This window comes from Schistocerca cancellata, chromosome 6 (genome assembly GCF_023864275.1).
Source record: "Schistocerca cancellata isolate TAMUIC-IGC-003103 chromosome 6, iqSchCanc2.1, whole genome shotgun sequence".
NCBI classification, from domain to species: Eukaryota; Metazoa; Arthropoda; class Insecta; order Orthoptera; family Acrididae; genus Schistocerca; species Schistocerca cancellata.
In genome coordinates, this window is record NC_064631.1 from 580,419,272 (window position 1) to 580,444,179 (window position 24,908).

The 24,908-nt window shown below is 39.2% G+C and overlaps 1 protein-coding gene across 4 annotated transcripts in view; it reads right to left on the reverse strand.

The window, feature by feature from the left end:
• LOC126191527 (casein kinase II subunit alpha) overlaps window positions 1-24,908 on the reverse strand; it is a 79,069-nt gene that overhangs the window by 20,111 nt on the left and 34,050 nt on the right. For 3 of the 4 annotated variants that reach the window (XM_049932430.1, XM_049932428.1, XM_049932429.1), the window contains exon 8: window positions 17,778-17,855. In XM_049932430.1, the coding sequence (XP_049788387.1) occupies window positions 17,778-17,855 (78 nt within the window). Of the gene's footprint in view, window positions 1-17,761; window positions 17,856-24,908 lie in introns of all 4 variants that reach the window. The other variant, XM_049932431.1, reaches the window with a different exon arrangement.

Below are 24,908 nucleotides of genomic sequence, written 5' to 3' on the forward strand. Positions count from 1 at the left end.
GTGATGGCCCGGGAAATTTGCTTTTGAACTAGGCTGTTGGGATAATTATGTCCGGTGAAGACTGAAGGGAGAATGGTGGTGTATTTCTGTAAACAGTGTGCATCCCAACAAATACGTCTGCCTCGAATCCCGAGGCTGTATGGGAGAGAACGTTTGGCATGGAAAGGATGGCAATTGTCAAAATGTGAGTACTGTTGTTTGTTAGTAGGTCTGATGTGGGTAGAAATGTGTAGCTGAGCTGTGAGGATGACATCAACAAGAAGGAAATTGCAGGGGAAACTGAATAGGACCAGGTGAAATGGTAGAAGGTATTCAGAGATTCCACGAATTTTAACAGGTCAGCCTCACCATGACTTCATACAGCAAAGATATCATAAATATATCTAAACCAAACCAGGGGCTGAAGACTTGTGGATCCCAGGAACGTCCCCTCCAAGTGACTCATGGAAAGGTTGGCATAGAAAGGAGCCATCCTGCTTCCCATGGCTGTACCCCATATCTGTTCGTGTGTCTGCCCCCAAAAGCTGAAGTAATTGTTGGTAAGTATGAAGATGAGGACTGATCTGTCTATTTTTCACCATCCCCCTCCCACCTCTGTTACATACAATGCATTTATCTTTTCACTCTAACTCATGCACGGTGTTTTAGTAGTGATCTCTGTCTTGCACATTACCCAGTCTTCCACCTTTAAGCTCTCAAGTTTTCAAATCTCATCCAGTGCAGTCCCCAACAATCAGTCTTTCTTTCTCATTCCATCCGGTAAGTCTCCTCTGACCCAGGGTTCTGGTTGACTTTTCTAAACTGCACTCCTTTCCCTAAACCTCTCCAGTCCTTCCCCTTCACCCCTCTCCATTCCCCTTCAATTCTTCCATCAGCAGAAGGAATACTCTTGTGTGTGTGTGTGTGTGTGTGTGTGTGTGTGTGTGTGTGTGTGTGTGTGAGTTCCCCGCCACCACTTGTTGAGTACATTTTATTATCTGTCCTTTTACATTATATAATCAAATCTCTTGTCTAGTAACATTCATACTTTGTAGTCCACAATGTGGTGGAAATCATGCTGCAAAAACCTGTTGCATTTTTCAACCAAGACGTTCCCAAGTTCATTCAGTGCACGAGGAGAGTTCCTGTGGTACCACACTGCAAGTTTCAAATTGTCTCAAGTACACTGAATTGGGTTAATGCCAACAGATCAAAGGCCATACCATTCAGCAATCTCTGTCTCCTAGTGAAAGATGTTCATGAATGTCGGCACATTGTGTTCCTGTATTACCACTAATTTTTTTGTTTGTTTTTAGTTACATGTCTGAAGTTCTTGCACACATTGAAATCCCTATGCTACAGTACCGTAGCACTCCACCAGACGTAGACATCTGATAAAGTGGAGTAGTTGTTGTTGTTGTTGTCTTCAGTCCTGAGACTGGTTTGATGAAGCTCTCCATGCTACCCTATCATGTGCAAGCTGCTTTATCTCCCAGTACATACTGCAGCCTACAGCCTTCTGAATCTTCTTAGTGTATTCATCTCTTGGTCTCCCTCTACTTTTACCCTCCAGACTGCCCTCAAATGCTAAATTTGTGATCCCTTGATGACTCAGAACATGTCCTACCAACCGATCATTTCTTGTAGTCAAGTTGTGCCACAAACTCCTCTTCTCCCCAATTATATTCAATACCTCCTCATTAGTTATGTGATCTACCCATCTAATCTTCAGCATTCTTCTGTAGCACCACATTTCGAAAGCTTCTATTCTCTTCTTGTCCGAACTATTTATCGTCCCTGTTTCCCATACATGGCTACACTCCGTACAAATACTTTCAGAAACGACTTTCTGACACTTAAGTCTATACTCTATGTAAACAAAATTCTCTTCTTCAGAAACACTTCCCTTTCCACTGCCAGTATACATTTTGTATCCTCTGTACTTCGACCATCATCAATTATTTTGCTCCCCAAAAAGCAAAACTCCTTTACTACTTTAAGTGTCTCATTTCCCAATCTGATCCCCTCAACATAACCAGACTTAGTTTGACTACATTCCATTATCCTCGTTTTGCTTTTGTTGATGTTCATCTTATATCCTCCTTTCAAGGCACTGTCCATTCCATTCAACTGCTCTTCCAAGTCCTTTGCTGTCTGACAGAATGACGACATCGGCAAACCTCATAGCTTTTATTTATTCTCCATGGATTTTAATTCCTACTCTGAATTTTTATTTTGTTTCCTAAGCTTGCTCAATATACAGATTGAATAGCATCGGGGAGAAGTTAAAACCGTGTCTCACTCCCTTCCCAACCACTGCTTCCCTTTCATGTCCCTCGACCCTTATAACTGCCATCTGGTTTCTGTATAAATTGTAAATAGCCTTTCGCTCCCTGTATTTTACCCGTGCCACCTTCAGAATTTGAAAGAGAGTATTCCAGTCAACATTGTCGAAAGCTTTCTCTAAGTCTACAAATGCTAGAAATGTAGGTTTGCCTTCCCTTAATCTTTCTTCTAAGATAAGTCGTAGAGTCAGTACTGCCTCACGTGTTCCAATATTTCTACGGAATCCAAACTGATCTTCCCCGAGGTCGGCTTCTACCAGTTTTTCCATTCGCCTGTGAAGAATTTGAGTTAGTATTTTGCAGCTGTGACTTATTAAACTGATAGTTCGGTAATTTTCACATCTGTCAACACCTGCCTTCTTTGGGATTGGAATTATTATATTCTTCTTTAAGTCTGAGGGTATTACGCCTGTCTCAAACATTTTGCTCACCAGGTTGTAGAGTTTTGTCAGGACTGGCTCTCCCAAGGCTGTCAGTAGTTCTAATGGAACGTTGTCTACTCCCGGGGCCTTGTTTCCACTTAGGTCTTTCAGTGCTCTGTCAAACTTTACGCAGTATAATATCTGCCATTTCATCTTCATCTACATCCTCTTCCATTTCCATAATATTGCCCTCAAGTACATCGCCCTTGTATAGACCCTCTATATACTCCTTCCACCTTTCTGCTTTCCCTTCTTTGCTTAGAACTGGGCTTCCATCTGAGCTCTTGATATTCATACAAATGGTTCTCTTTTCTCCAAATGTGTCTCTAATTTTCCTGTAGGCAGTATCGATCTTACCCCTATTGAGAGAAGCCTCTACATCCTTAAATTTGTCCGCTAGCCATGCCTGCTTAGCCATTTTGCACTTCATGTCGATCACATTTTTGAGACATTTGTATTCCTTTCTGCCTGCTTCATTTACTGCATTTTTATATTTTCTCCTTTCATCAATTAAATTCATTATTTCTTATGTCACCCAAGGATTTCTTCTAGCCCTTGTCTTTTTACCTACTTGATCCTCTGCTGCCTTCACTACTTCATCCCTCAAAACTACCCATTCTTCTTCTACTGTATTTCTTTCCCCCATTCTTGTCAACTGTTCGATTATGCTCTCCCTGAAACTCGTTACAACCTTTGGTTTAGTCAGGTTATCCAGGTCCCATCTCCTTAATGTTTCCTACTGTAGTAGGCGTGGGCTTCGTGTCTATCTTGGCCACAGTAATGCGTTCATTATGCTATTTGTAGTAGCTTACCCTCATTTCTATTTTCCTATTCATTATTGAACCTACTCATGCATTACCTCTATTTGATTTTGTATTTATAACCCTGTATTCACCTGATCAGAAGTCCTGTTCCTCCTGCCACCAAACTTCACTAATTCCCACTATATCTAACTTTAACCTATCCATTTCCCTTTTTAAATTTTCTAACCTACCTGCCCGATTAAGGGATCCGACATTCCACGCTCCGATCCATAGAACGCCAGTTTTCTTTCTCCAGATAACGACGTCCTCTGGAGTAGTCCCCGCCCGCAGATCCGAATGGGGGACTATTTTACCTCCGGAATATTTTACCCAAGAGGACGCCATCACCATTAAACCATACAGAAAAGCTGCAGGCCCTCGGGAAAAATTACGGCTGTAGTTTCACCTTGCTTTCAGCCGTTCGCAGTACCAGCACAACAAGGCTGTTTCGGTTAGTGTTACAAGGCCAGATCAGTCAATCATCCAGACTGTTGCCCATGCAACTACTGAAAGGCTGCTGCCCCTCTTCAGGAACCACACATTTGTCTGGCCTCTCAACAGATACCCATCCGTTGTGGTTGCACGCAAGCCTCCCCACCAACGGCAAAGGCTTTGGTTTTGGTGGTGGTGGTGGTGGTGGTGGTGGTGGTGGTGGAGTATCAGGTGATAATCTATTGTCTGCTTTAAAATGGAAACATCATGGCTACAGTTCATGCCAAGTTTGTAGCAGTGCATAGCAACAACTCACCACTGTGTCACAAAGCAGTTACGTGGTGCGCACTCTTCCAGTATGGACAGAGAAGTTTGGGTGATGAATCAAGTGGCAAAACACCTCTTTTGCTTTGAACAGTTTACTTCTGACTATATAAGAAAATGGAATTACTTAAATTTCGAAATAATTTGAACAGATTTGTGCTGCGTATGCAGATAACGAATATAAAGAAATAGGATGTGGCTTACCGTAAAGATGTCATTTTAAGTTCCAGACAAGCACAAATAAAAGACACTTACACATTGCCTTCAGCCACAGCCTTTCTTAGGAAAGTGCGGGCACGCACGCACGCACGCACGCACGCACGCACACACACACACACACACACACACACACACACACACACACACACACACACACAAGAGAGAGAGAGAGAGAGAGAGAGAGAGAGAGAGAGAGAGAGAGAGAGAGAGAGAGAGAGTGTGCTTTGCTGGTTAAGGCTGTGGCCAAAAGGTTATGTGTAAATGTCTTAGTTTTGCCCAGTTTTACAGTATGTAGCAATCTGCCTTTTCTTCATGATGTGAGAATTTTAATTCAGGAAGATGAAACTGAATGCATTAAAAATAACCATGAGAAATGAGTTTAGTGTTATGAATATTTGTTCTTTGTAACATTCATTATTGTCTAGCTTCGAATTCTATGTCGCCCCACCATGAGACACTGACGGCACTTTGGTTATTTAATAAAAAAAATATAACCAATAAGACTATAGTTCAATTCTTCTTTTATCTTGGCGGCTCGCGCATGCCCGCCCAGACGCGGGAGATTGCTGCGTTGCCAGTTGCACACGATGCACGCGCCAATAGAAGCAGCGCCATAGTATAGCATAGTTCGCAAGCTTACGTTTAGGGGGTAGCGCACAGTTCATGAAGTAAAGCTGCTACGGCCGCATTAATCCTTTCGCTGCTACAAAGACGTGCTCCCTGCATTCCGCGCTGTGCGCGATTTTGTCAAGGCACTGTTCGCCTGTGCAGACACATCATGTTCTGACTGCTTTGACACACTTATCAATCGATTCCACAAAAACTATTTGGCCCAAAAATTAGATTTTTACATATCTTCTTGACTGATACCTTCCCCCCATAAATGACTTAATTTTGTTTCGATGTTCAACGCAGTTATTATGCAGCATTAAATATAGTAAACCATTGCACGAAATTTTGAAGAGTTTGCAGAGGTAGAAATCCATAGAGTATACTTTCCGTATGGTCGATTTTAGTTGCCACAATGTTGAGAATGAAATGTGGACAAAATACCTAAATTTCATATAAAATTTACTGTATAACAATAGCTCATTTAAGTACCAGATAGGTGTCGTATGTAATATTGAGAAATATTCCGTCTTTCGCGACTGTAACAAAAGTTTTATTTACACTGAGCACGTTTGGCTTTATTTTAAAGCACTTCAATCAATCAAAAGGAAGTAGACAAAATACATTAAACAAAACTCTGAACTTACAAAAACATTAGGACTTGAATATACCGTCTATCAGTGAAGTGCTCTGAGCTATGTCAAATATAATTTCTGTATGTGGCACACACAAACATTTATTTGCTAAAACACTGATCTGCCAACACAAACGTTGAATATTGTGTTACCGCAGCACAAAACTACGAAAGGTGACTTGGCAATGGAGGAGACAAAATACTGTCCACTGAAGATGCTTCAAAAGAGAGAAACGCGTCTGGCCTAAATAAGCCCCTTATTACAGTTGCAGAAGAGGAATATATTTCAGTATCATCGGTAAAACTGCGACTGTGGAACAAAAACAAGAAAGAGAACATGAGTACCATTGTGTATGTGCCATACCTTTCCCTGATGGAAGTGCTTTAAAATAAAGCCAAACGTATCCGGTGTAAATAATACTTTTATTACAGTCGCGAAAGACGGAATATTTCTCAATATTACATACGACACCCATGTCATACTTAAATGAGATATTGTTATATAGTAAATTTTATATGAAATTTAGGTATCTTGTCCACATTTCATTCTCAACATTGTGGCAACTAAAATCGACCATACGGAAAGTATACGCTATGGACTTCTCTACCTCTGCAAACTCTTCAAAATTTCGTGCAATGGTTTACTACATTTAATGCCGCATAATAACTGCGTTGAACATCGAAACAAAATTAAGTCATTTATGGTGGGAAGGTATCAGTCAAGACGTGTAAAAATCAAATTTTTGGGCCAAATAGTTTTTGTGAAATCGAATGATATGTGTGTCAAAGCAGTGGGAACACCAAGTGTCTGCACAGGCGAGCAGTGCAGTGATGACAAAATCGCGCACAGCGCGGAATGCGGCGAGCACGTGTCTGCAGCAGCGAAAGGGTTAATGAAAAAACAAAGCACTAGAAATTTCAAAAAAATTGCATTCAAACGAATATAATGCGTGAAGTAAGGCACTTCGATATTGTTTTTAAATAATGAAAATATTAAGCACCGCACAAGGTTTGAACTCTTAACCTTTCGCGTAGCAGCCCAACACCTTAACCGTTACGCTAACGCACCTCGTCTGACTACATAACGCCATGACGACTATCACGCAAAATACTGACAAACACTGTTGGTATGACTATGAATTACTCACGCTTCGTCGAAGTACAATAGGAAATAAACAATTACCGCCATTCTTTATTGCGAAAAAGCGGTTCGTGAGAGTGATACAAACACCTTCCCTTGCTATCGCCTGAATTAGGAGTCTTATTGCTTGTTTGGTTTAATTAATTAATAGAATATGAAGCAATTGGTATAAAGAATGCTTTTTCCAAACTTTATATAAAAGAATGTCTGCTATCAAGACATTGCTTTTGTTCTATTACTTTATTTATGACTGAACGTTTCTAAAACTGAAGACACTTGTCCATGCTCTGCACTGCAGTCGAGATGTGGCAACGTCGTTCTCTGTTCATTGGCTGACTGTGTTTTGTGACGTCAGATGCACGGAACGAACCTAAACTCGGCCGCCAACATAAATGATGCGCACTTTAATGATCTTTTTCAATGGTTGCAGAAGAATACAGATACAAAATCCTGAAAACTGAGTTCTGTAGGCCAAGACAATCAATCTACACTTTGTACACACTATTCTGAAAATAATTTACTGTGTGACACAATCACACTAATTATGTGACTGATTCAGACAAATTATTTTCCAAACAATCAATGACTTTATAGTCTCCAGTTCAATTATAATTTAGTCCTTTCCATGTAATATTCTGTTAGTTACATGACACACTGACTGCTTCTCTAGTCATGTACACAATTTAATGGTTCTTTCTAAAGCCGTATGTACCAAATTAAAGAAAAGAAGCTGAGTTGGGCCTCTTAAAACCAATTTCTAGAAGACGTAGTGGTTAAAAATGTGACTTCTAAGAAATTCACATTTGAGCACAAAACATTTCAGATTCCAAAGCTCCATGAAAAAAATCATTAAATTAAAGTGCTGGATTAAAATATTTATCCTACCAACTACTGCTGTTACTATGGCACGCAGAACCAATAAAATGTTTCAAAATAACTGCCTCAGCAACAATACATATGCATGAGCATCAACATCAGTTATTGATTTGTAACTTTCACATTTATAGGACTTTCCGTACAAGAAAAATTGCCACAGTAAATAAATTCGTCTAATAACATTTGCAAAGGCAATCATCAAAATTTGTCTTAGAGAAATCAAAAGTCTGAATCACAGCAACCATATAGTACAATAAACATGTACTGAAATCAACTGTCTGTATATGAAGTCTTGTCAGTGAGTGAAAAGCAATGCTCAGCTAATTTTGACATCTGCTCTGCACACAACTGTCAGGAAAACGACGCGAAGTGACTATCATCTGCCATTTATTCCTCCATTGTGTACTGTTGGACATTTTGTCTACGTATATTAATTTTTACAATGAATTTTGCATTCTGAAGTCCAGTATAGTCACTGATGATGATTGGCTACCAGAATACCACAGATTACATTAAATAATGATTAACAAAAATTATGCTCCACTTTCATCAATTTCACAGTTTTCTATTGTTGCAATGATTACAAATATGCAGCTTGCAATACACAACAGATAGCTGGAGGTAAGGAAAACATAAGTTGTATGTTCCACATAAGACTCAAAAGGTTATTTAATGTTTTAATTACAATGTACAAACCTGACATCTCACTGCTGCAGTTATTGCCTCAGTTAATTGACATGCAATACAAAATTATGTAATATACCATTGTTACCCGAGTATAAGAGAACCTTTACTACAAGACGATTCCTTTTTTAAAAGACTCCTTGACAAAAATTTATTTTAAATGTATTCTGATAAATCAAAATTACGAACTGATTTTTTGACAACATTATACCAATTCTAAACTTATGCCATTTACTGACTGTCAATATTTTAACAAGGTTAGGAAAAATAAAATTAAGAGAACTGGTTTACATTAATTTCTGGACCATTTTCTTTTCTGCCTGTTTTGCTCACTACCCTTGTATGTGGTATCAGTATTTTTAATCATCATCATCTGCCAAACATCACAGCTGTAAAACTGGTATCTTCATTGGCACAAATATTTGGCTGTTTCTTTCGAATATTTTGCGATTTCTGAGGCTGTGGCTGCAGTGGGATCTAAGAACACAGCCTTCTTTTCCAGAGCATACCAGATTTCGCTTCTCTACTGATGTGAGAATGTTATATGTACCTTGCTTCTAAACATACTGTCTGCCCACCATTTTCATTTTCATTGGCTGCTGACACATACCCTCTCGTTCCCATCATATGTCATGTTGAGTGTTAACAATACTGCAGCATGAGACACTTAAGTACACCACTGACCTCCCATCCTCTGCAAAAATGTATATTATTGTTGAGTATTTGTCCAATTTTGAAGTGAATCCAATTCCAACTACAAATGGATTCAGGCAAACTGCAGTTTAAAAATGGTAGATGTTCATAAAAAGCCAAAACACATAGTACAGATTTCCATGGCCAGCAACACGGTGTATTTTGCTGCCTGCTCACTACTCCCCTCTCTGTACTCATCCTAGTTTTCAGTCAAGCCAGTTTCACTGACTCCCTCCGACTATTTTCACAGTGCTGTGATTGAGCAACTGTGAAACGCTGACTGCAATATCTCCTTGGGTCCAAGCTGTACCTAACAGCATCTACGTTAAATGGGGTAACGTCAAAACCCTTATAATGTAGAGTAACAAAATTTCGGGAATACATTTGTCTAGGTAACATATTTAAGTAATTAACGCTAACTTAAAAGCGAGATAAGCCATTGCGAATGTGAAATGCTGGTACATTAACAACAGGTTTAACTGCCAAAATGTTGAATGCAAGCATGCAAATGTGCACACATTTTGCTGTACAGGTGCCAGACATCAGTTTGTGGGATGGAGTTCCATGCCTGTGCAGTTCATCAGTCAGTACAGGGACGGTTAATGCTGGTTGTGGAGAATGCTGGCGTAGATGTCCGATAACATCCAGTATGTGCTCAATTGGAGACAGATATGCTAATCAAACAGGCCAAAGCAAAATTTCGACACACTGTAGAGCACGTTAGGTTACAACAGTGGTATGTGGGGGAGTAGTATCCTGTTGGAAACACCCTCTGGAATGATATTCACAAATGGCAGCACAACAGTTCAAATCACCATGCAAATTTACAGTCAAGGTGCATGGGGTAACTACGAGGGTGCTCCTGCTGTCATACGGAATCACACCCCAGACCATAGCTCCAGGAATATGTAGTGTGTGTTTAGCATGCATACAGGTTGCAGGCTATCAACTAGCTGCCTCCTAATAAACACATGGCATCACAGGGACCAAAGCAGAGCCAGATTTCATCAGGAAATACAACAGACATCTACCCTACCTTCCAATCATCTCTCACTTGACACAACAGAAGTTGCAAATGGCAGAAGTTTGGGGTCAGTGGAATGCAATTCACAGGTCATCTGGCTCACATATGTCTTTGAAATAACTGATTCTTAAAAGTTCATTGTGTCATTGTGGTGCCAACTGCAATCTATCTTGGCAGTGCAACATGGCTGTCCAGAGGACGTCTTCTTGCAACCGTACATTGCCGTGACCACTACTGCCACCAATCATGTCCATAGCTATGTTCCTGCCACGTCTTTCTGCAATACTGCAGACAGAACACCCAGTTTCTTGCAACCCTATTACATGACCTCTTTCAGTGAGGTCCTGATAATGGCATATTTGCTGCCTTAACGGCATGATTGACTAAAATCAACTTACCATGTCTAATCTCAAAGGTCACTAATGTTCAAAGTTGTTAAGGCATGTATTGAAAGTAAACCTGATTTGCATCCTCATAGTGGTGCTACTAGAAACCATCTAATGTGACTGGGTAAAATTTGTATATACATAATTTTTCAGATGTAGAAACACATATACCAACTTTTGTTTATTTCACACAACTACTCCATGGTGTTGCGAAATTTCTTTTTCTGACCTTGTACATAAGTCTATCTTCACAATGGGTCTTGCCACTGTAGTCTTGTGATCACAATTATAGTCACAATTCTTTTGTTTGTTAGAAATTTCATTCTAGATTAATTTTCCGTCTTGCTTCATCTAAATGTCATCGTGTTCTAAAGCTGATTAAAAGCCGATAACATTTTACGATGTTCCAATATGTGAGCAGCAACCACTTCTTAGTAAATAATCAGTCTCCCACAGCCAAATAAAATGTTGATCTGGATTCAAAATCAAGTAATGTTTTTTGAAGGACAACATTTTCGCTTTTGAATATTACCTCTACTTAAAAAGCAGCATTAATGTTGGTACATGGTATTCATACATGTATGAGAACTTTCAGCAAACCTGTTTAAATACAACAAGAATTTGTAAGATGACACAATTTCATGCAATTTCCCCTGTGTTTCAAAAACTGGCAAATTTTTAAAAGAGCAATAGATTGTTCTAATGGGTAGGTCATGGTTTCTCGTGTATCCCTCGCACTAGCGTTGCGCATAGCGTTGCGCAAAACAATTTCCTACACTTCTTTGTGCAACACTGATACTGTATCAAGCACTTCAGCATTCCCAGCAAATCTCTAGCCAGTTCGGTCAGCCAAAGCTTCATATGTGCATGTAAGACAACCCCTGTATACTCTATTAAAGTAAAAATGTTTACCTCAGTAGCAATAGTTTAATCTGTGAATATAAGATGAACCTGTATTTTTAGAATGATGAATATGGAAAAAAATCTCTTCTTATAATCGGGTAAATAAGGCATAGACATTAAGGAAATTTCCGTGCTGCCCTTACCAAAAATTTAAAAACCAAAGTCACTAGCACTGAGTTCTTTAAAGAAGCACCCTGATACATAGATATTTACTTAAACTCAATATTTTAAGATTGAAGTAACAAAAACCAAAGTGCTTACAATACGCAATCTACGTAAGATTAGTCAAAAATGAAATAATGAAAACAAAAAAAATCTCAAACACACTCTCTTGTAAATTTAATTCTGGCAAACAAAGCGTAACACTATGAACATAACTAAAGCCAATGGTAACAAAAGAGGAAGAAACCATATGAAAACAATGATTAAAAAATAAATTACAATAAAAGTGAAAAAAGAAGTGGGGAAATGTTAACACGAACGTAGAGAATGGTAGAAACTGGAGATATGTGGAAATAAACTATAAAGTACAGAAGTTCAGAGTTTCATCATATTTGATAATGTCACATGTTGATATAAGATGTGGTGGTGGTGGTGGTGGTGGTAGTAACATACAGGAGCTAGTATCTATTGTAGAAATGAGTTCCTGTTTGTGATGCTATGAGCTACTGGTGCTGGGCAGTGAACTCTAATCAGTAGCATACATTAAGGTCTTTGCTATTGTATGCACCTCAAACTCACAATTATATGCCAATGATTTCATATTTAGATTCAGTCCACTGCAGAAACTGCAATAAAGTGTGGTGGTGGTGGTGGTGGTGGTGGTTTGGTTTGGTTTGTGGGGCACTCAACTGCGCAGTTATCAGCGCCCGTACAAATTCCCAACCATTGCTCAGCCAAATGTCGCCACTTTGATGAATGATGATGAAATGATGAGGACAACATGAACACCCAGTCATCTCGAGGCAGGTAAAAATCCCTGACCCTGCCAGGAATCGAACCCGGGACCTGTGCTCGGGAAGCAAGACCACAGGCTGCGGACTGCAATAAAGTGTCACACCACATCAAAGTATATGCACTGCAATGTGGTTATGTACTACAATTTCTTCAGTGCTTAAATTGGGATTTACTAAAGTAATCCACATATGTATCCATAGGATATCAATATTAACCAACAATTACCGTTTCTACACCACTCAATACTCTGAAATGGTATCAGAATTTATATAACTGAACTCTTCAGCTGCTTCTTTGAAACAGGAAGTCGTAGATTATGAGAACTAGTAAAGTTCCTCAAGATTGTTTGCAATGCAGTAGAGCAAGCAGCGATCAAATATCTCTGAGCAAGCACATCTGCTAGTGAAGACTTTAGGATTTGATGTGTACTGTCACAGCCAAATCATAGCATTTTGTAAACAACATGGTAGTCAGTCTGACACATGCTCCACCCAACAACAAAATTTGATTGGTTACTAATCTCGTCATGTAAAAACTGGATTAAGAAGATGATGTATATTCTGAAGTAGCTGTCCCTTTACTGTTAAGCTAACATAAAAAGTTAAACACTATATGCACTGAAATTGACAACATCAATTTTCTCACAGGTGAGTCTCCTTCAATGAAGCAGGTCTCCCTAGAGGTGGTCTTGGCAATAGAGCACAAGTGGTGATGAGTGGTGTAGCCTGAATATTGTATAGGACACTATAGTTGAGTCGGCATAAACTGATCCTGAAAGTTGCAGCGGGATGGGTGCGACAGCTTCGCCGGCATATCTCAACCAATAATGTAATGCGAACTTGTAAACGTCTCAATGGTAATGCCCCAGTGTTACCATAGCTCTGTAGACGGCTACAGCCATCAGCACTTTCCAGCTAAAACTGGCAACAGTGCTGCGAGCTGTTAGGAATCATCTTACATTGTTCACCTAAGGTAATGATTTTCAGATATTCATAATGGCAGAAATGTGTAATAATAAAATCGAAACCAAGAGAATATTCTATCGTACAAGGGGAACAGGGGAATATATTGAGACAGTTAATAAGAGCAAGAATTGCCTAACATAGCACAGGATATCTGTTTGTGAACTTGTTACTGTGAGAAGGCAGACTATCTAAAGTGAATCTGAACTGGAAATTTGAGAAGGCTACTCTTACATTATTAGTTGCTATTTCCAAACACTTATTGAACCTTAATGACAACATTTTATTTTAGAACTTCAGCATATTTTCTTAAACAAAACTAAATTTGATCTTCTCTTGATATATTGCAAATTCTTGCTAGAGTATATGTGCAGCCTATTAAAAAACATACATTATCCTTCACAACCTTCATTTCAATTCTTTTGTCAACCTACCCAGCTGATTCGCAAGACCTCGAGTCCATTCATGTAACACAAAAGTTACTTCTGAATGACACTTATTATAATATAGCACGATTAAGATTTTCACTAACCAGTTTGTCCATCAGACCTAACAATTAACAACATGCCTAAAAATGTTGTATTTCCTACCAAAATATTCAGCTACTTTCGCCCTCATGAGCTATTTATAACCAAGACCTAACTGAAAAATCCCTGCAAAGATTGGTTCTCACTCATCACAATTGGTGCATAATTTGTAAGTTTCCTTTACCTCTAGTTCTCTATTAAGATTCTGCCCTTATTTTTGAATGGGGCAACCTACCTCTCAAAGAAAAAGGCTGCAGTAAAAGGAGTGACATTACACTGCCAGTTAATCTGCAATCACTTTCAGATTACAATACTGACAAGAACATAAAGCTGTCTTATAGTTTAGTCTACACTAACAATACAAAATGCCCTGTTTTGCTGTTGCGGCACATTTCATTCCACAATAGCAGCAAAACACTTCAACAAACAAGTAATCTGTATTTAGTAAATGGTTATGCCAGTTCATGGTTTACTGTTTAGTTGCAAATCGCCTATCTTATGGCTTCCGGGGTAACAAAAATCAGATTTCCAATATTTCGCATAATTATTGACAGAATTTGAAAATTTAAAATGCTGTCATTATCCATTCATTACAAAGAATAGCCATATGTTACAGGCTTAACACAATTAAGACAAGAATTACAGGTAGAAACAGTGTACAGGTCTTAAGATAGCATAACCCACTGCACGCAAATACCCAAATCATACTCATCCAGTGTTTAAAAATGAGAGCACTTACTGACTTCAACAAACTTTACACAGAATTTCAAACCGTCGCAGAAATATTTCTTGCTAAAGTCACCCACAAAATTATGAAAGGAAAGAAGTTTATCACTTACTACAGCTAAGGCAAATATTTTAATTTACTACTACTTTACTACTAACTATTCGCAACACATTTTATAGACAGTGTCCACTATCACTGTATGACACGTAGTTCACAGGATACTACGTCAAACACCGAGATGCGTGAAAAACTAGCTTTTATTTGAAATGGAATGAACATTACCTAGATTTTCTCCACCCAGTGTTTGATAATGAAAGCACTGAAGAGACTATACCAAAATAATCAGCAACCAGTTGCATAAAAGAATTTTTTTAACCGGTTTAGGGCATTTAGTGCCGTTCTCCAGAAGATCCAGTCACAAATTTCAGCCCCATGACACACTTCACACTTTGTTTTTATTGGCAACAATGAAGCGTGAAGTGCATCAAGGAGCTGGAAATCGTGACAGGATCTTCTGAAGAATGGTACCAAGTGCCCATTACAAAATTAAATTTCTTTTTTGAAACTGGTTGCTGATTATTTCGATATATACTAACACAGTTGCTGAGATACTACACTCACAGACTTCTAACAAACTTAAACATTATTTCAACCTTTTCTAAACTCTTTCTCACTTACATGCTGAACACCAAATATTCGAACACATTAACACATTTGTAAGTCAGAAGTTCAAAGCTGTTTTATACACAGAAGTTTGATTCTTCAAAGAATTGGGTGTTTACTGGCGGAAAGCATGTGCAGTTTGGAAGGCAACAAGAAATGTAGGAATGCAGAGAAAGAAAGGACAGGCACAATGTAATGTGAGAGAGAATATTAATAAAGGAAAAAGCTCTGGGTTGTAGGGTGGAAGAGAAGCCACTACGCAAAATCAAACAAAGAAAAATCCAGGTTGGAATAATAACAATATGACTATTCAATAAAATCTTATCGGTCTGCAAGTTGCTCCACTTCGAATAAAGCGCTCGAGCTTTCAATGACTTCCTCCAGGAGACATTTTAACCCTTCTAAAACTGACCATGCCTACTGTTGGTGTGATCGTGAAGTGTAAATGTGAAAGAACAACCTTGCCTAATCTGAGACCAGGTAGACCTCATGCACAGATGGACAGAAAACATGAAGTGTTGAGGAGGGTGGTTGTAAGAAGTCGCATGAAATCAGCTTAAGTAATCACTCCTGAGTTGCAAAATGCTATCAGCAATCCAGTACCCTAACATGATGACCATGCAGTGGGAGTAAAAAAAGAATGGGGTATAACTGTCTAGCAGTTGCTCCTCGTAAGCAACATATTTCTGTAGTCAACATTAAGCAAAGCCTGAGATGGGGTGAAAAGCAATACCATTGGACAGTGGTTGACTGGATACATTGGTGTGATTAATCATGTTATTACACTGTGGCAGTCCAATGGAAGGGTTTGAGTTTGGCAAATGGTTGTAGAACTTAACTTTCGATCATGTTTAGAGACAACAGGAGTGAGAAGATGGTCATGTTATGGTATGGGTGATGATTTTTTATGATCAGGGTGTGGTCCCCTTACTGTGCTTACGAAACAGTAAATGCTGAATGATATGATCATGTTTTACAGCATTGTGTACTGTCTACATCAGAACAGTTCAGTGACGATGATTGTATTAGCACGACAATACACCCTGCCATGAAGCAGCACCTATGAGGCAATGGTTTGTGGACAATAACATTCCTGAAATTGACTGGCCTTGTCAGTGTCCCATTTGGAACTCAATGAAACAGTTGACAGTTCCAGACCATAGCAGCCAAGACCATTACCTTCTTGGATTTTGGCTCTTGACGAAAAATGTGCAGCCATTCCTCCACAGATGTTCAAACACTTTACTGGATGTGTCCCCAGCAGAGTTCAAGCTGTCATGAAGACAAATGGTGTACACCTCCTGTATCAACATCAGCTAATGTGTGTCCATCCACATAATACTGATCACATAGTGAGCGTATATATTAAGCCTCTGCACACTTAGTGGAATTAAGAGTGTTGTGTAATTCAGTCACAATTGAGTATTCCCTAAGATTTTCACTTTCTGTAATAGTTTAGCTTTAAGTGTTGTCACAGTTTATACCAATAGTGCACCATCCCTCAAGCAACTGTCTTATTTTAGTGCACTTGTTGTACATTCAACTATTACATACATTTTAAAAAACTGCCCTCATTTCTATAAATGATCTGACACACTTTGACGCACAATGTGTGTCCTGTTCATAATGGCTTAGTGTTTGAGCAGAAGCTCTCTGTACAATATCTATAGCCCTTTGTTGAGTGGGTGTTCTTGCTTGCTGACAGCATACCCAACTCACTGGAAATGGGTGTTTGTCTACTGACTTTTCCATGGTGTTTCCAAAAACAGCAAGGGATAGGAAAGTCCACTCAGAGAGCAACCCATTTGCCTGGGTGTTAGACAATGAGGTGCAGCGGGTTCCCACTAACAATTATTTCACGTCATCAGGTGTCCGTCCCACCAGCAAGTAGCATAACTTGAGGTTGAAGGACTTCTTTTTAAACATAGAAGCTCGTACCACCCTCCTGACCCAGGCATTTAAGACAAGACCCCAGTCCCTTGGCCACACAATATTCCTATGTCGCATCACAGAACAGTAGCTTTACATGCACGGAGCTTATGATTACACAGTGTCGGCAGAAGAAACCTGGATTGTCAATCTCACACCCTGCCAATGAAACCTGAGATGTCTAAAATATAGACAACAGAGACAAATTTATTTACAATAAATAGTGGTACATTTAGTTAACACTGAGTGCCATAGCCTTAATATCTTCTTCAATGTTCAAAAGAATGCCATGCCCACACTATTATTGACCATCTTAGTGTGGACTGCCAAACCCTCACTAAGATGTGCATGTAACATTACAGACATGGCACTCAAAGTGTTAATAATCATAAACATTATTAATCACTTAAGGTATTGCAGCAATATTTACAAGCATTATTGCAAAGCAAGGATGTCTTGGAAAAGTTAAAAGTGAACACTAAATTAGTTAATACTACAAAGAATGTTAAAAGGGTTCATTACCTGCCATGCTACTCACCTACAGGCCCTGAGCCTGCTATGGGAGTAGGTGAAGATGAAACCATATTCAGACGACCTTGTTCCTTGACAATAGGGTCTGGAAGAAAAAGTCAACACACAATGTATCACCAAATAACGGATTTTGGTCATTAGTATATAACACATTACTGTTTCATATAAAGGTAAATTTGTTATTAACTTTAAGGTTGGTTTGAACATCCCAGGTCTTTAGCAAGCAACTATTGTTGGAGGTGGTATGGAGCTGCCTTCCTCCAACTTCTGGACTAACTAACTAAGCCAGTTATAAGGAATGGTTGTGGTGGTGGCAGTGAGCGGTAAGAAAGAGGAGTGATATGGAGGTGGAGTGTTACAATTCGGGAGGAAAAATCAGCGAGAAATGACAAGAAATGGTGACAGTGACATTGACAGAAGATGGAGACCAGCAGAGATTTAAGGAAATTGTAAAGACTGAACTGCAGAGAAGTACCTAACATCTACCACACACAAGAGCTGGACCTGTGTATTGAAGACAATGTTATGGGATGCAGCACATTAGTGGGTGGGTGTAGGAGCTTGCTGCCACACAGAATGCTGCTCATTAATTTCAGCGCAGCAGCTTGCCTGCCTCTACATGTGGCTAAAACTGTAGATTGGTTAGGGAATGTCTAATTGGACTGCAGTAGGTGGTGGGTGGAATTATGGGGAAGGCTGTGCAGATGGTAATCCAGAGGAATAAATTAGGTGGATTCTTGTTTTTCTTTGGATCGGAGGTGTGTATATACCCACTACATCAGAGCAAAAGAGGAGTAGAATATAACTCATAAAAATGTTGAGAAAAAGCAGCCCATTAAAAGGTAAAACATATCAACTCAAATTACATATACAGTTCACACACAACTCAACTTTGTGCAATTGGAGAAAACAGTTGTTTAATTTGATATCTCTACTTCAAAGCCGAGGAAAATCAATGTTTCAGTTGTGTAGCCATGGCTAATGTGTGTGGACACAGTTACATTGCTCTGGCATTATTAAAAGCATATGTGTGGGTACACAAGTGTCTTGCTTGATTGGGAGAAGCTTGCTTTAGTTTCAGGCAGTATCAAAGAGAAGCCACAGAAGAGAGAAGGAAACATGAGAGAAAACGGTGACCTCCACCACCACTAAAGCAATTCAGCATTAATCAACCAAATCCACTTGCAAAACGGCAGCTGAACCGCAAGAGCCGCAATCAACAATGCATCAAGACAGACTTGCAAATGAAAGTTTTGAAACCAATGTTTGTTCAAGAGAGTTATTTTCTGATGGATGTGTGATGTACCATAGTTAACACAGGAGGAACATGGTTTTCGGCTCTAAGGACAATCACCATTATGTTAGAAAAAAACGTATTTTATGTTGTGGTATGAGGGGCACTGTTGTCATGATGCCTGTTTCAGATCTTTTTATAACTTTTTAAGAGCATATGAATGGAAATTCTTATTTGGACGTCTTATGAACGTGATGTTTATACAGACAAGGAAATCATGTATTGTGTAGTTACAGCAGAACAAAGCTCCAGCATACTTTGCTACTCAGATGCAGGAGTTCCTTGATGAACAATTTTAAGGCCAATGGATTGTGCACAGTTCAACAACTCCAGCTCCATTTAAATGACCACTGTGAAGCCCAGATCTCTCAACTGCCAGACAATTCATTATGAGGAATAATCAAAGTTCATATTTGAACATAGGTACAAGACTTACAAAGAGCTGCACAAAATTGTTACGGTGTTTAAGTCTTTTGAAGCATAACCAACTTAAGGCGATCTGCAATATGTCAAAGAGATACGCAGATCTCTGCATTAGGCACAATGGTGCCCACACAGATCCTCTAGATACATAGGTATTATACATACATACTCCAATATAAAATATATTGTTTTGATCTATAGTGTGTTTAAAATTAGTTGCAGCTTTTGATGTTTGGTTGACCTGAGAGGAAGTAATGCCGTTGCCCAGGTAACAACAATGGCAAGCCGGTTTTCCTCACCATGCTGCCAGCAGTTTGGTTGGTAAAGTGCCCCTGTTGCCACCCCGCGGATAAACAGCACCATGTGGTGTCATGTTTTAGATGCTTCTGTTTTCGTCAGCTCTTTTTGAAGTCTTGTTTTTTGTCATACAAGTGTTCCGCAATGGTCAGGTGTTGTGAACAAGTGTTTCTGTATTGGCGTTGTGTTGATAACAACAGCGCAGCATGTTTGAACATGAGATTCACTGTTACAGGCTGCAAAGATAATGAGCTGTGGAAGGGGAATTCCAATCCATGGCCTAGGTCATCAATTTGTGTGCTGTGCTGTGCTGTGCTCTGTGCACAGTTATTTTGAACTCGAGTGCAATGGCGGTCCACTTTTTGAGGTTACAAGAGTGGTGGACAGAATAGCTGCTGCACTTAACATTCACTAATCTACAGTGCTGAGAATTGGCAAGGAGAAGGAAAGAAAGGAAGACACGAATGAAGAAGCAACACCGAGTCATTAGAAACTCTAGGCAAGGAAAGACATTATGATAGACGAGTAACGAAGATGGATGCATTCCAGCTGGACGCAATTAGCAGACTTGTGTACACTAGTTGTCAGTGCAAGGAATATCCTACTTTAAACAAACTTCTTTTCAGCCTCAAAGAAGCAGAGCTGGTTCAACGGGAGTAGGTCATCACTTCAAAATTGTTTACACGAGCTTGGCTTCCAGCATGAAAAGTTTCCGTCTTGGACATTTATCATTGACAGAAGAGACATTCTGCGTGCAGTGAGGAGCATTTCATTTGAAGACATTATGTGGCTGGAAAAGATGTAGGTTAATGTGTGTCACACATTGACAAAGGGATGGACAGATCTCTCAGCATGAGGAACAATGAAAGCACCACTGGGCAAGGGTGGCAGGACAATTGTTGTCCACACTGGATCTGCTTGTCGCTTCATTTCAACTGTTTGTTGTTCTCTTCCAGGAAACAAGGTGACTACCGCAAGGAAATGAATGTCAAAGTTTCGAAGGAGTGGTTTTCTGATGTTCTGCTGCTGAATATTCCTCCAAATACAACAGTAGTAATGGACCATCCACCATACCACTCTGTTGTGATAGACAAAGCTCAGAAAATGCAGTGGAGGAAAGCAGATATTTTGCTCTGGGTGCAAATACATGTTCACTCGAGTAACTTGAACCTGGCATGAATAAGGCCAAGTTAATGGAACATATAGTGCTTTACAAGTCAAAAACTCCACATTATCACGTCAATGAATTGGCTACCAATAAAGGGCATAATGTAATCAGGCTTCCTACCTATCACAATCATTTAAAACCGATTGAGAACACATGGACCCACGTGAAAGGTAGTGTGGCAGAAAATAACAAGTACTTTACACTCAGTGAGGTTGAAACACTGACAAAATAAGCCATTGCAAGTGTTACCCCAGAAGACTGGTCAGCCATACGAAAGAGGTAGTTGAGGAGACCTGGATTTGTGGAGGAGTGCTGGAAAAGCAGATTGAAGAGAGAGTGATTTCAGTTGGCATTTGTACCAGTTAAGAGGACAGTGATGGTTCTTCCCTTGGGATCGCTCCACTTACACCATAACTGTGAGCATGTATAAAATATCACAATTTAAATGGTCTTTTCACTATCGTCATTTCTTTACCGTCAAAGAATGTTTGTCTGGAGTCCGCTAATATTCGCTACCTAAGGTAGGAGTGACTTTAGTGCTGCCCGTTTATGTGCTTAGCACATGCTTCCCTCTACTCGTCCTGTGCGGAACTGTCAAAAGTCGCAACTTATTTTAAACACACTATAGGACACAATGCACAAGGGATATGTGGATAATTTAACAAACAAGTAGTATTTATTTTCAATAATTCGTTAAAAAACTGGAAAACATCAGAAACTTACTAGGCAATTGACTGTCCTCAAAAATAGAGTACACATTACGGGAAAGTTAAGAAATGCACTCTTTCAAAATGTGGCATACAAGATAGCCTTAAACAACATTTCTAAAGATACTGAAAACTTGCACACACATAACCTCACCACAGCTTATGTTAGCCAACTCGCCTGTGGATCTTCCCTGTTGGCACAGTGGCACAACAGTCACAAAAGTTAAAAAAACCTTTTAACTTAAAGGACTACCACCACCACCACCACCACCACAGTCATTTGCAGTAACACAACATATTCCACTAGTCTTCTTGACTTGCTCATGTTCACATTACTGCATAATTATCAATATTTTAAAGTTTTTTGATTTCAGAATAATGACTGATCTTTGGTTTTGTTATTGAATAATACTAAAATGAAGTGGAAATGAAAATTATTGGAGCCTTCAGAGACTTAATATTTTTGACCTGAAACAGAATCACATATAAACATAATAATGTTCTCATTGGCACAGTCACTGAATTACTTGCTTCTGTGTAACAGCATGAAAATTGGTTATAAAATTAGGTATATAGAATTTGTATTCATGGCACCTATGACCACAAAGAAACCTGAGAAACAGAACAAGAAAGCAGAACCTGTCAACTTCTTTCAGATGAACAGTCAACATATTGTAAATAGCAAACAGAGTTTCACTTAAAAACAAACTATGCTCTTATGAATATAAAAGCAAATCTCTAATCTACCTGAAAGTTGGTTTGAACACTACAGTGCTTTACTAAGGCATGGTGCTGTTACAGGTGATCTGCAACTGCCTTCTTTTGACCTTTGAAGTGGCCAGTTATAGGAAGCACCTACCATTAACACTGATTCTGAGACAATGCAATTTGCTATTTTCACATTAACAAACACTGCCAGAGGCGAAACAAGTGGGAGTGACAAAGATACTATGACTTACCAGGTACTGAACTCTAGACCTTTGGGCCCACAGTGTGGCAGTTTAACACCAAGCCAAATACAGTAAATACACTACAACTAGTAACCAAGCCCGCTCCCCAGCCAGATGACTTTTCTAGCATAGCGGTAATTTTGTTTACAGGCCAGTGCTTGGAGCTATGATTAAATTTCTGAGAACAACATTAGGTAAGTGAATATTGCAACTGCAATATAAGTTACCGCAGAGCGCCTAACAACACGAGTCAGGCATCAAAGGTGCTGTATTGCCACAGGTGATGTGTTAGCTCATAGCTACCTACCATCATTGCCACGAGATGTCACTACAAATGTCAAATATGGAACAGATTACATTCATGCATCATGAAAACTAACTTCCATGAAAACTAACTTCCATGAAAACTAACTTCCATGAAAACTAACTTCCATGAAAACTAACTTCCATGAAAACTAACTTCCATGAAAACTAACTTCCATGAAAACTAACTTCCATGAAAACTAACTTCCATGAAAACTAACTTCCATGAAAACTAACTTCCATGAAAACTAACTTCCATGAAAACTAACTTCCATGAAAACTAACTTCCATGAAAACTAACTTCCATGAAAACTAACTTCCATGAAAACTAACTTCCATGAAAACTAACTTCCATGAAAACTAACTTCCATGAAAACTAACTTCCATGAAAACTAACTTCCATGAAAACTAACTTCCATGAAAACTAACTTCCATGAAAACTAACTTCCATGAAAACTAACTTCCATGAAAACTAACTTCCATGAAAACTAACTTCCATGAAAACTAACTTCCATGAAAACTAACTTCCATGAAAACTAACTTCCATGAAAACTAACTTCCATGAAAACTAACTTCCATGAAAACTAACTTCCATGAAAACTAACTTCCATGAAAACTAACTTCCATGAAAACTAACTTCCATGAAAACTAACTTCCATGAAAACTAACTTCCATGAAAACTAACTTCCATGAAAACTAACTTCCACGAAAACTAACTTCCATGAAAACTAACTTCCATGAAAACTAACTTCCATGAAAACTTTCACTCCAGTGTTAGTCTGGCACAAGTAGCAAAATCACTACAGCTGTGTCATGATATCAGTGTTGCATAAAAGCAGAAAAAGGTGATGGGAGACTAATTTATAATATGTTTAAAAGAGGAATATTTGTACAGGTGTATAGATTCTGGTAGTAACAGTTGTGTGTGGCTCAATGGCCTGGTGCCAGCTTTCATTTTGACACAACTTCAATGACTATTATGTCACTACTAACCAGCTATTCAACTGTGGAAAGGGGACCTATGCTCAAAGCGCAACAGAAATCACATCTTGTTTCTGGTGAATCTCCAGAGCACTGTGAGATGAATGCAAGGTTAAAAAGCAGAGTTAAAATATCAGTGAACAACTCAGGACTCAATCCACAACCTTTCGGTTTCCAGGAATGCAATTTCTGCAGCAGCTGTGTCGCTATGGGGCAATGGCATCATTTTCCCATTTTCACAGCACAAGGGGGGGGGGGGGGGGGGGGGGGCGCTCATTCAGCATAACTCAGTTAATTTTCATGAAATATTTATAAATTACATACACAACACAAATGGTCCTCATGAATCAGTCAACACCAGATCAAAATCTTTACAGTAGTTCCTGATATTAGTCCAAACACACAAATAGTAATTGCAGCATGTGACTTAAATTTATATATTTACAGATAAATAGAAGACAGGCAATACAGACTGTCTTCAGATTACACATCTCTCAACATTACTTGTTAACAATGCTTGCAATCCAATAGCACCACACACTGGTGGTTTCTCTCATCGTAGGTGGGAATAATTAGCCAGGAGGCTATGGGGGGACTGTTGTTTTTCCGTCAGCAAGGATGTAGGTCATGCCAATAGTAGATATTACCAAACACAGCTTATCAATTCACACTTTCAACCACATATCCTGTCAAAAAACAGACCTGTGTCAACAGTGTCATTTCACATAGGAAGACTTCACACTGCAACATTGGGTAGTGTGCAACAATGACTGCTGTAACTGCCAGCTCATTCCTCTGATTTCACACACACCCTGGACCTAGTACAGTATCACATCCTTCCCTAGACCTCTGAAGCATAGGAGACTGTCCACGAAGGATCAGACTGAATTTTCTACAAGTACATGCTCTGGCTGACTTGCAGTGCACCAAGAGAAACTAAGCAGAGATTAATTACATACTACATCTCATTCGCTTCATTTGATCACGTTTTACAGACGAATTCCTTCAGTAAGGG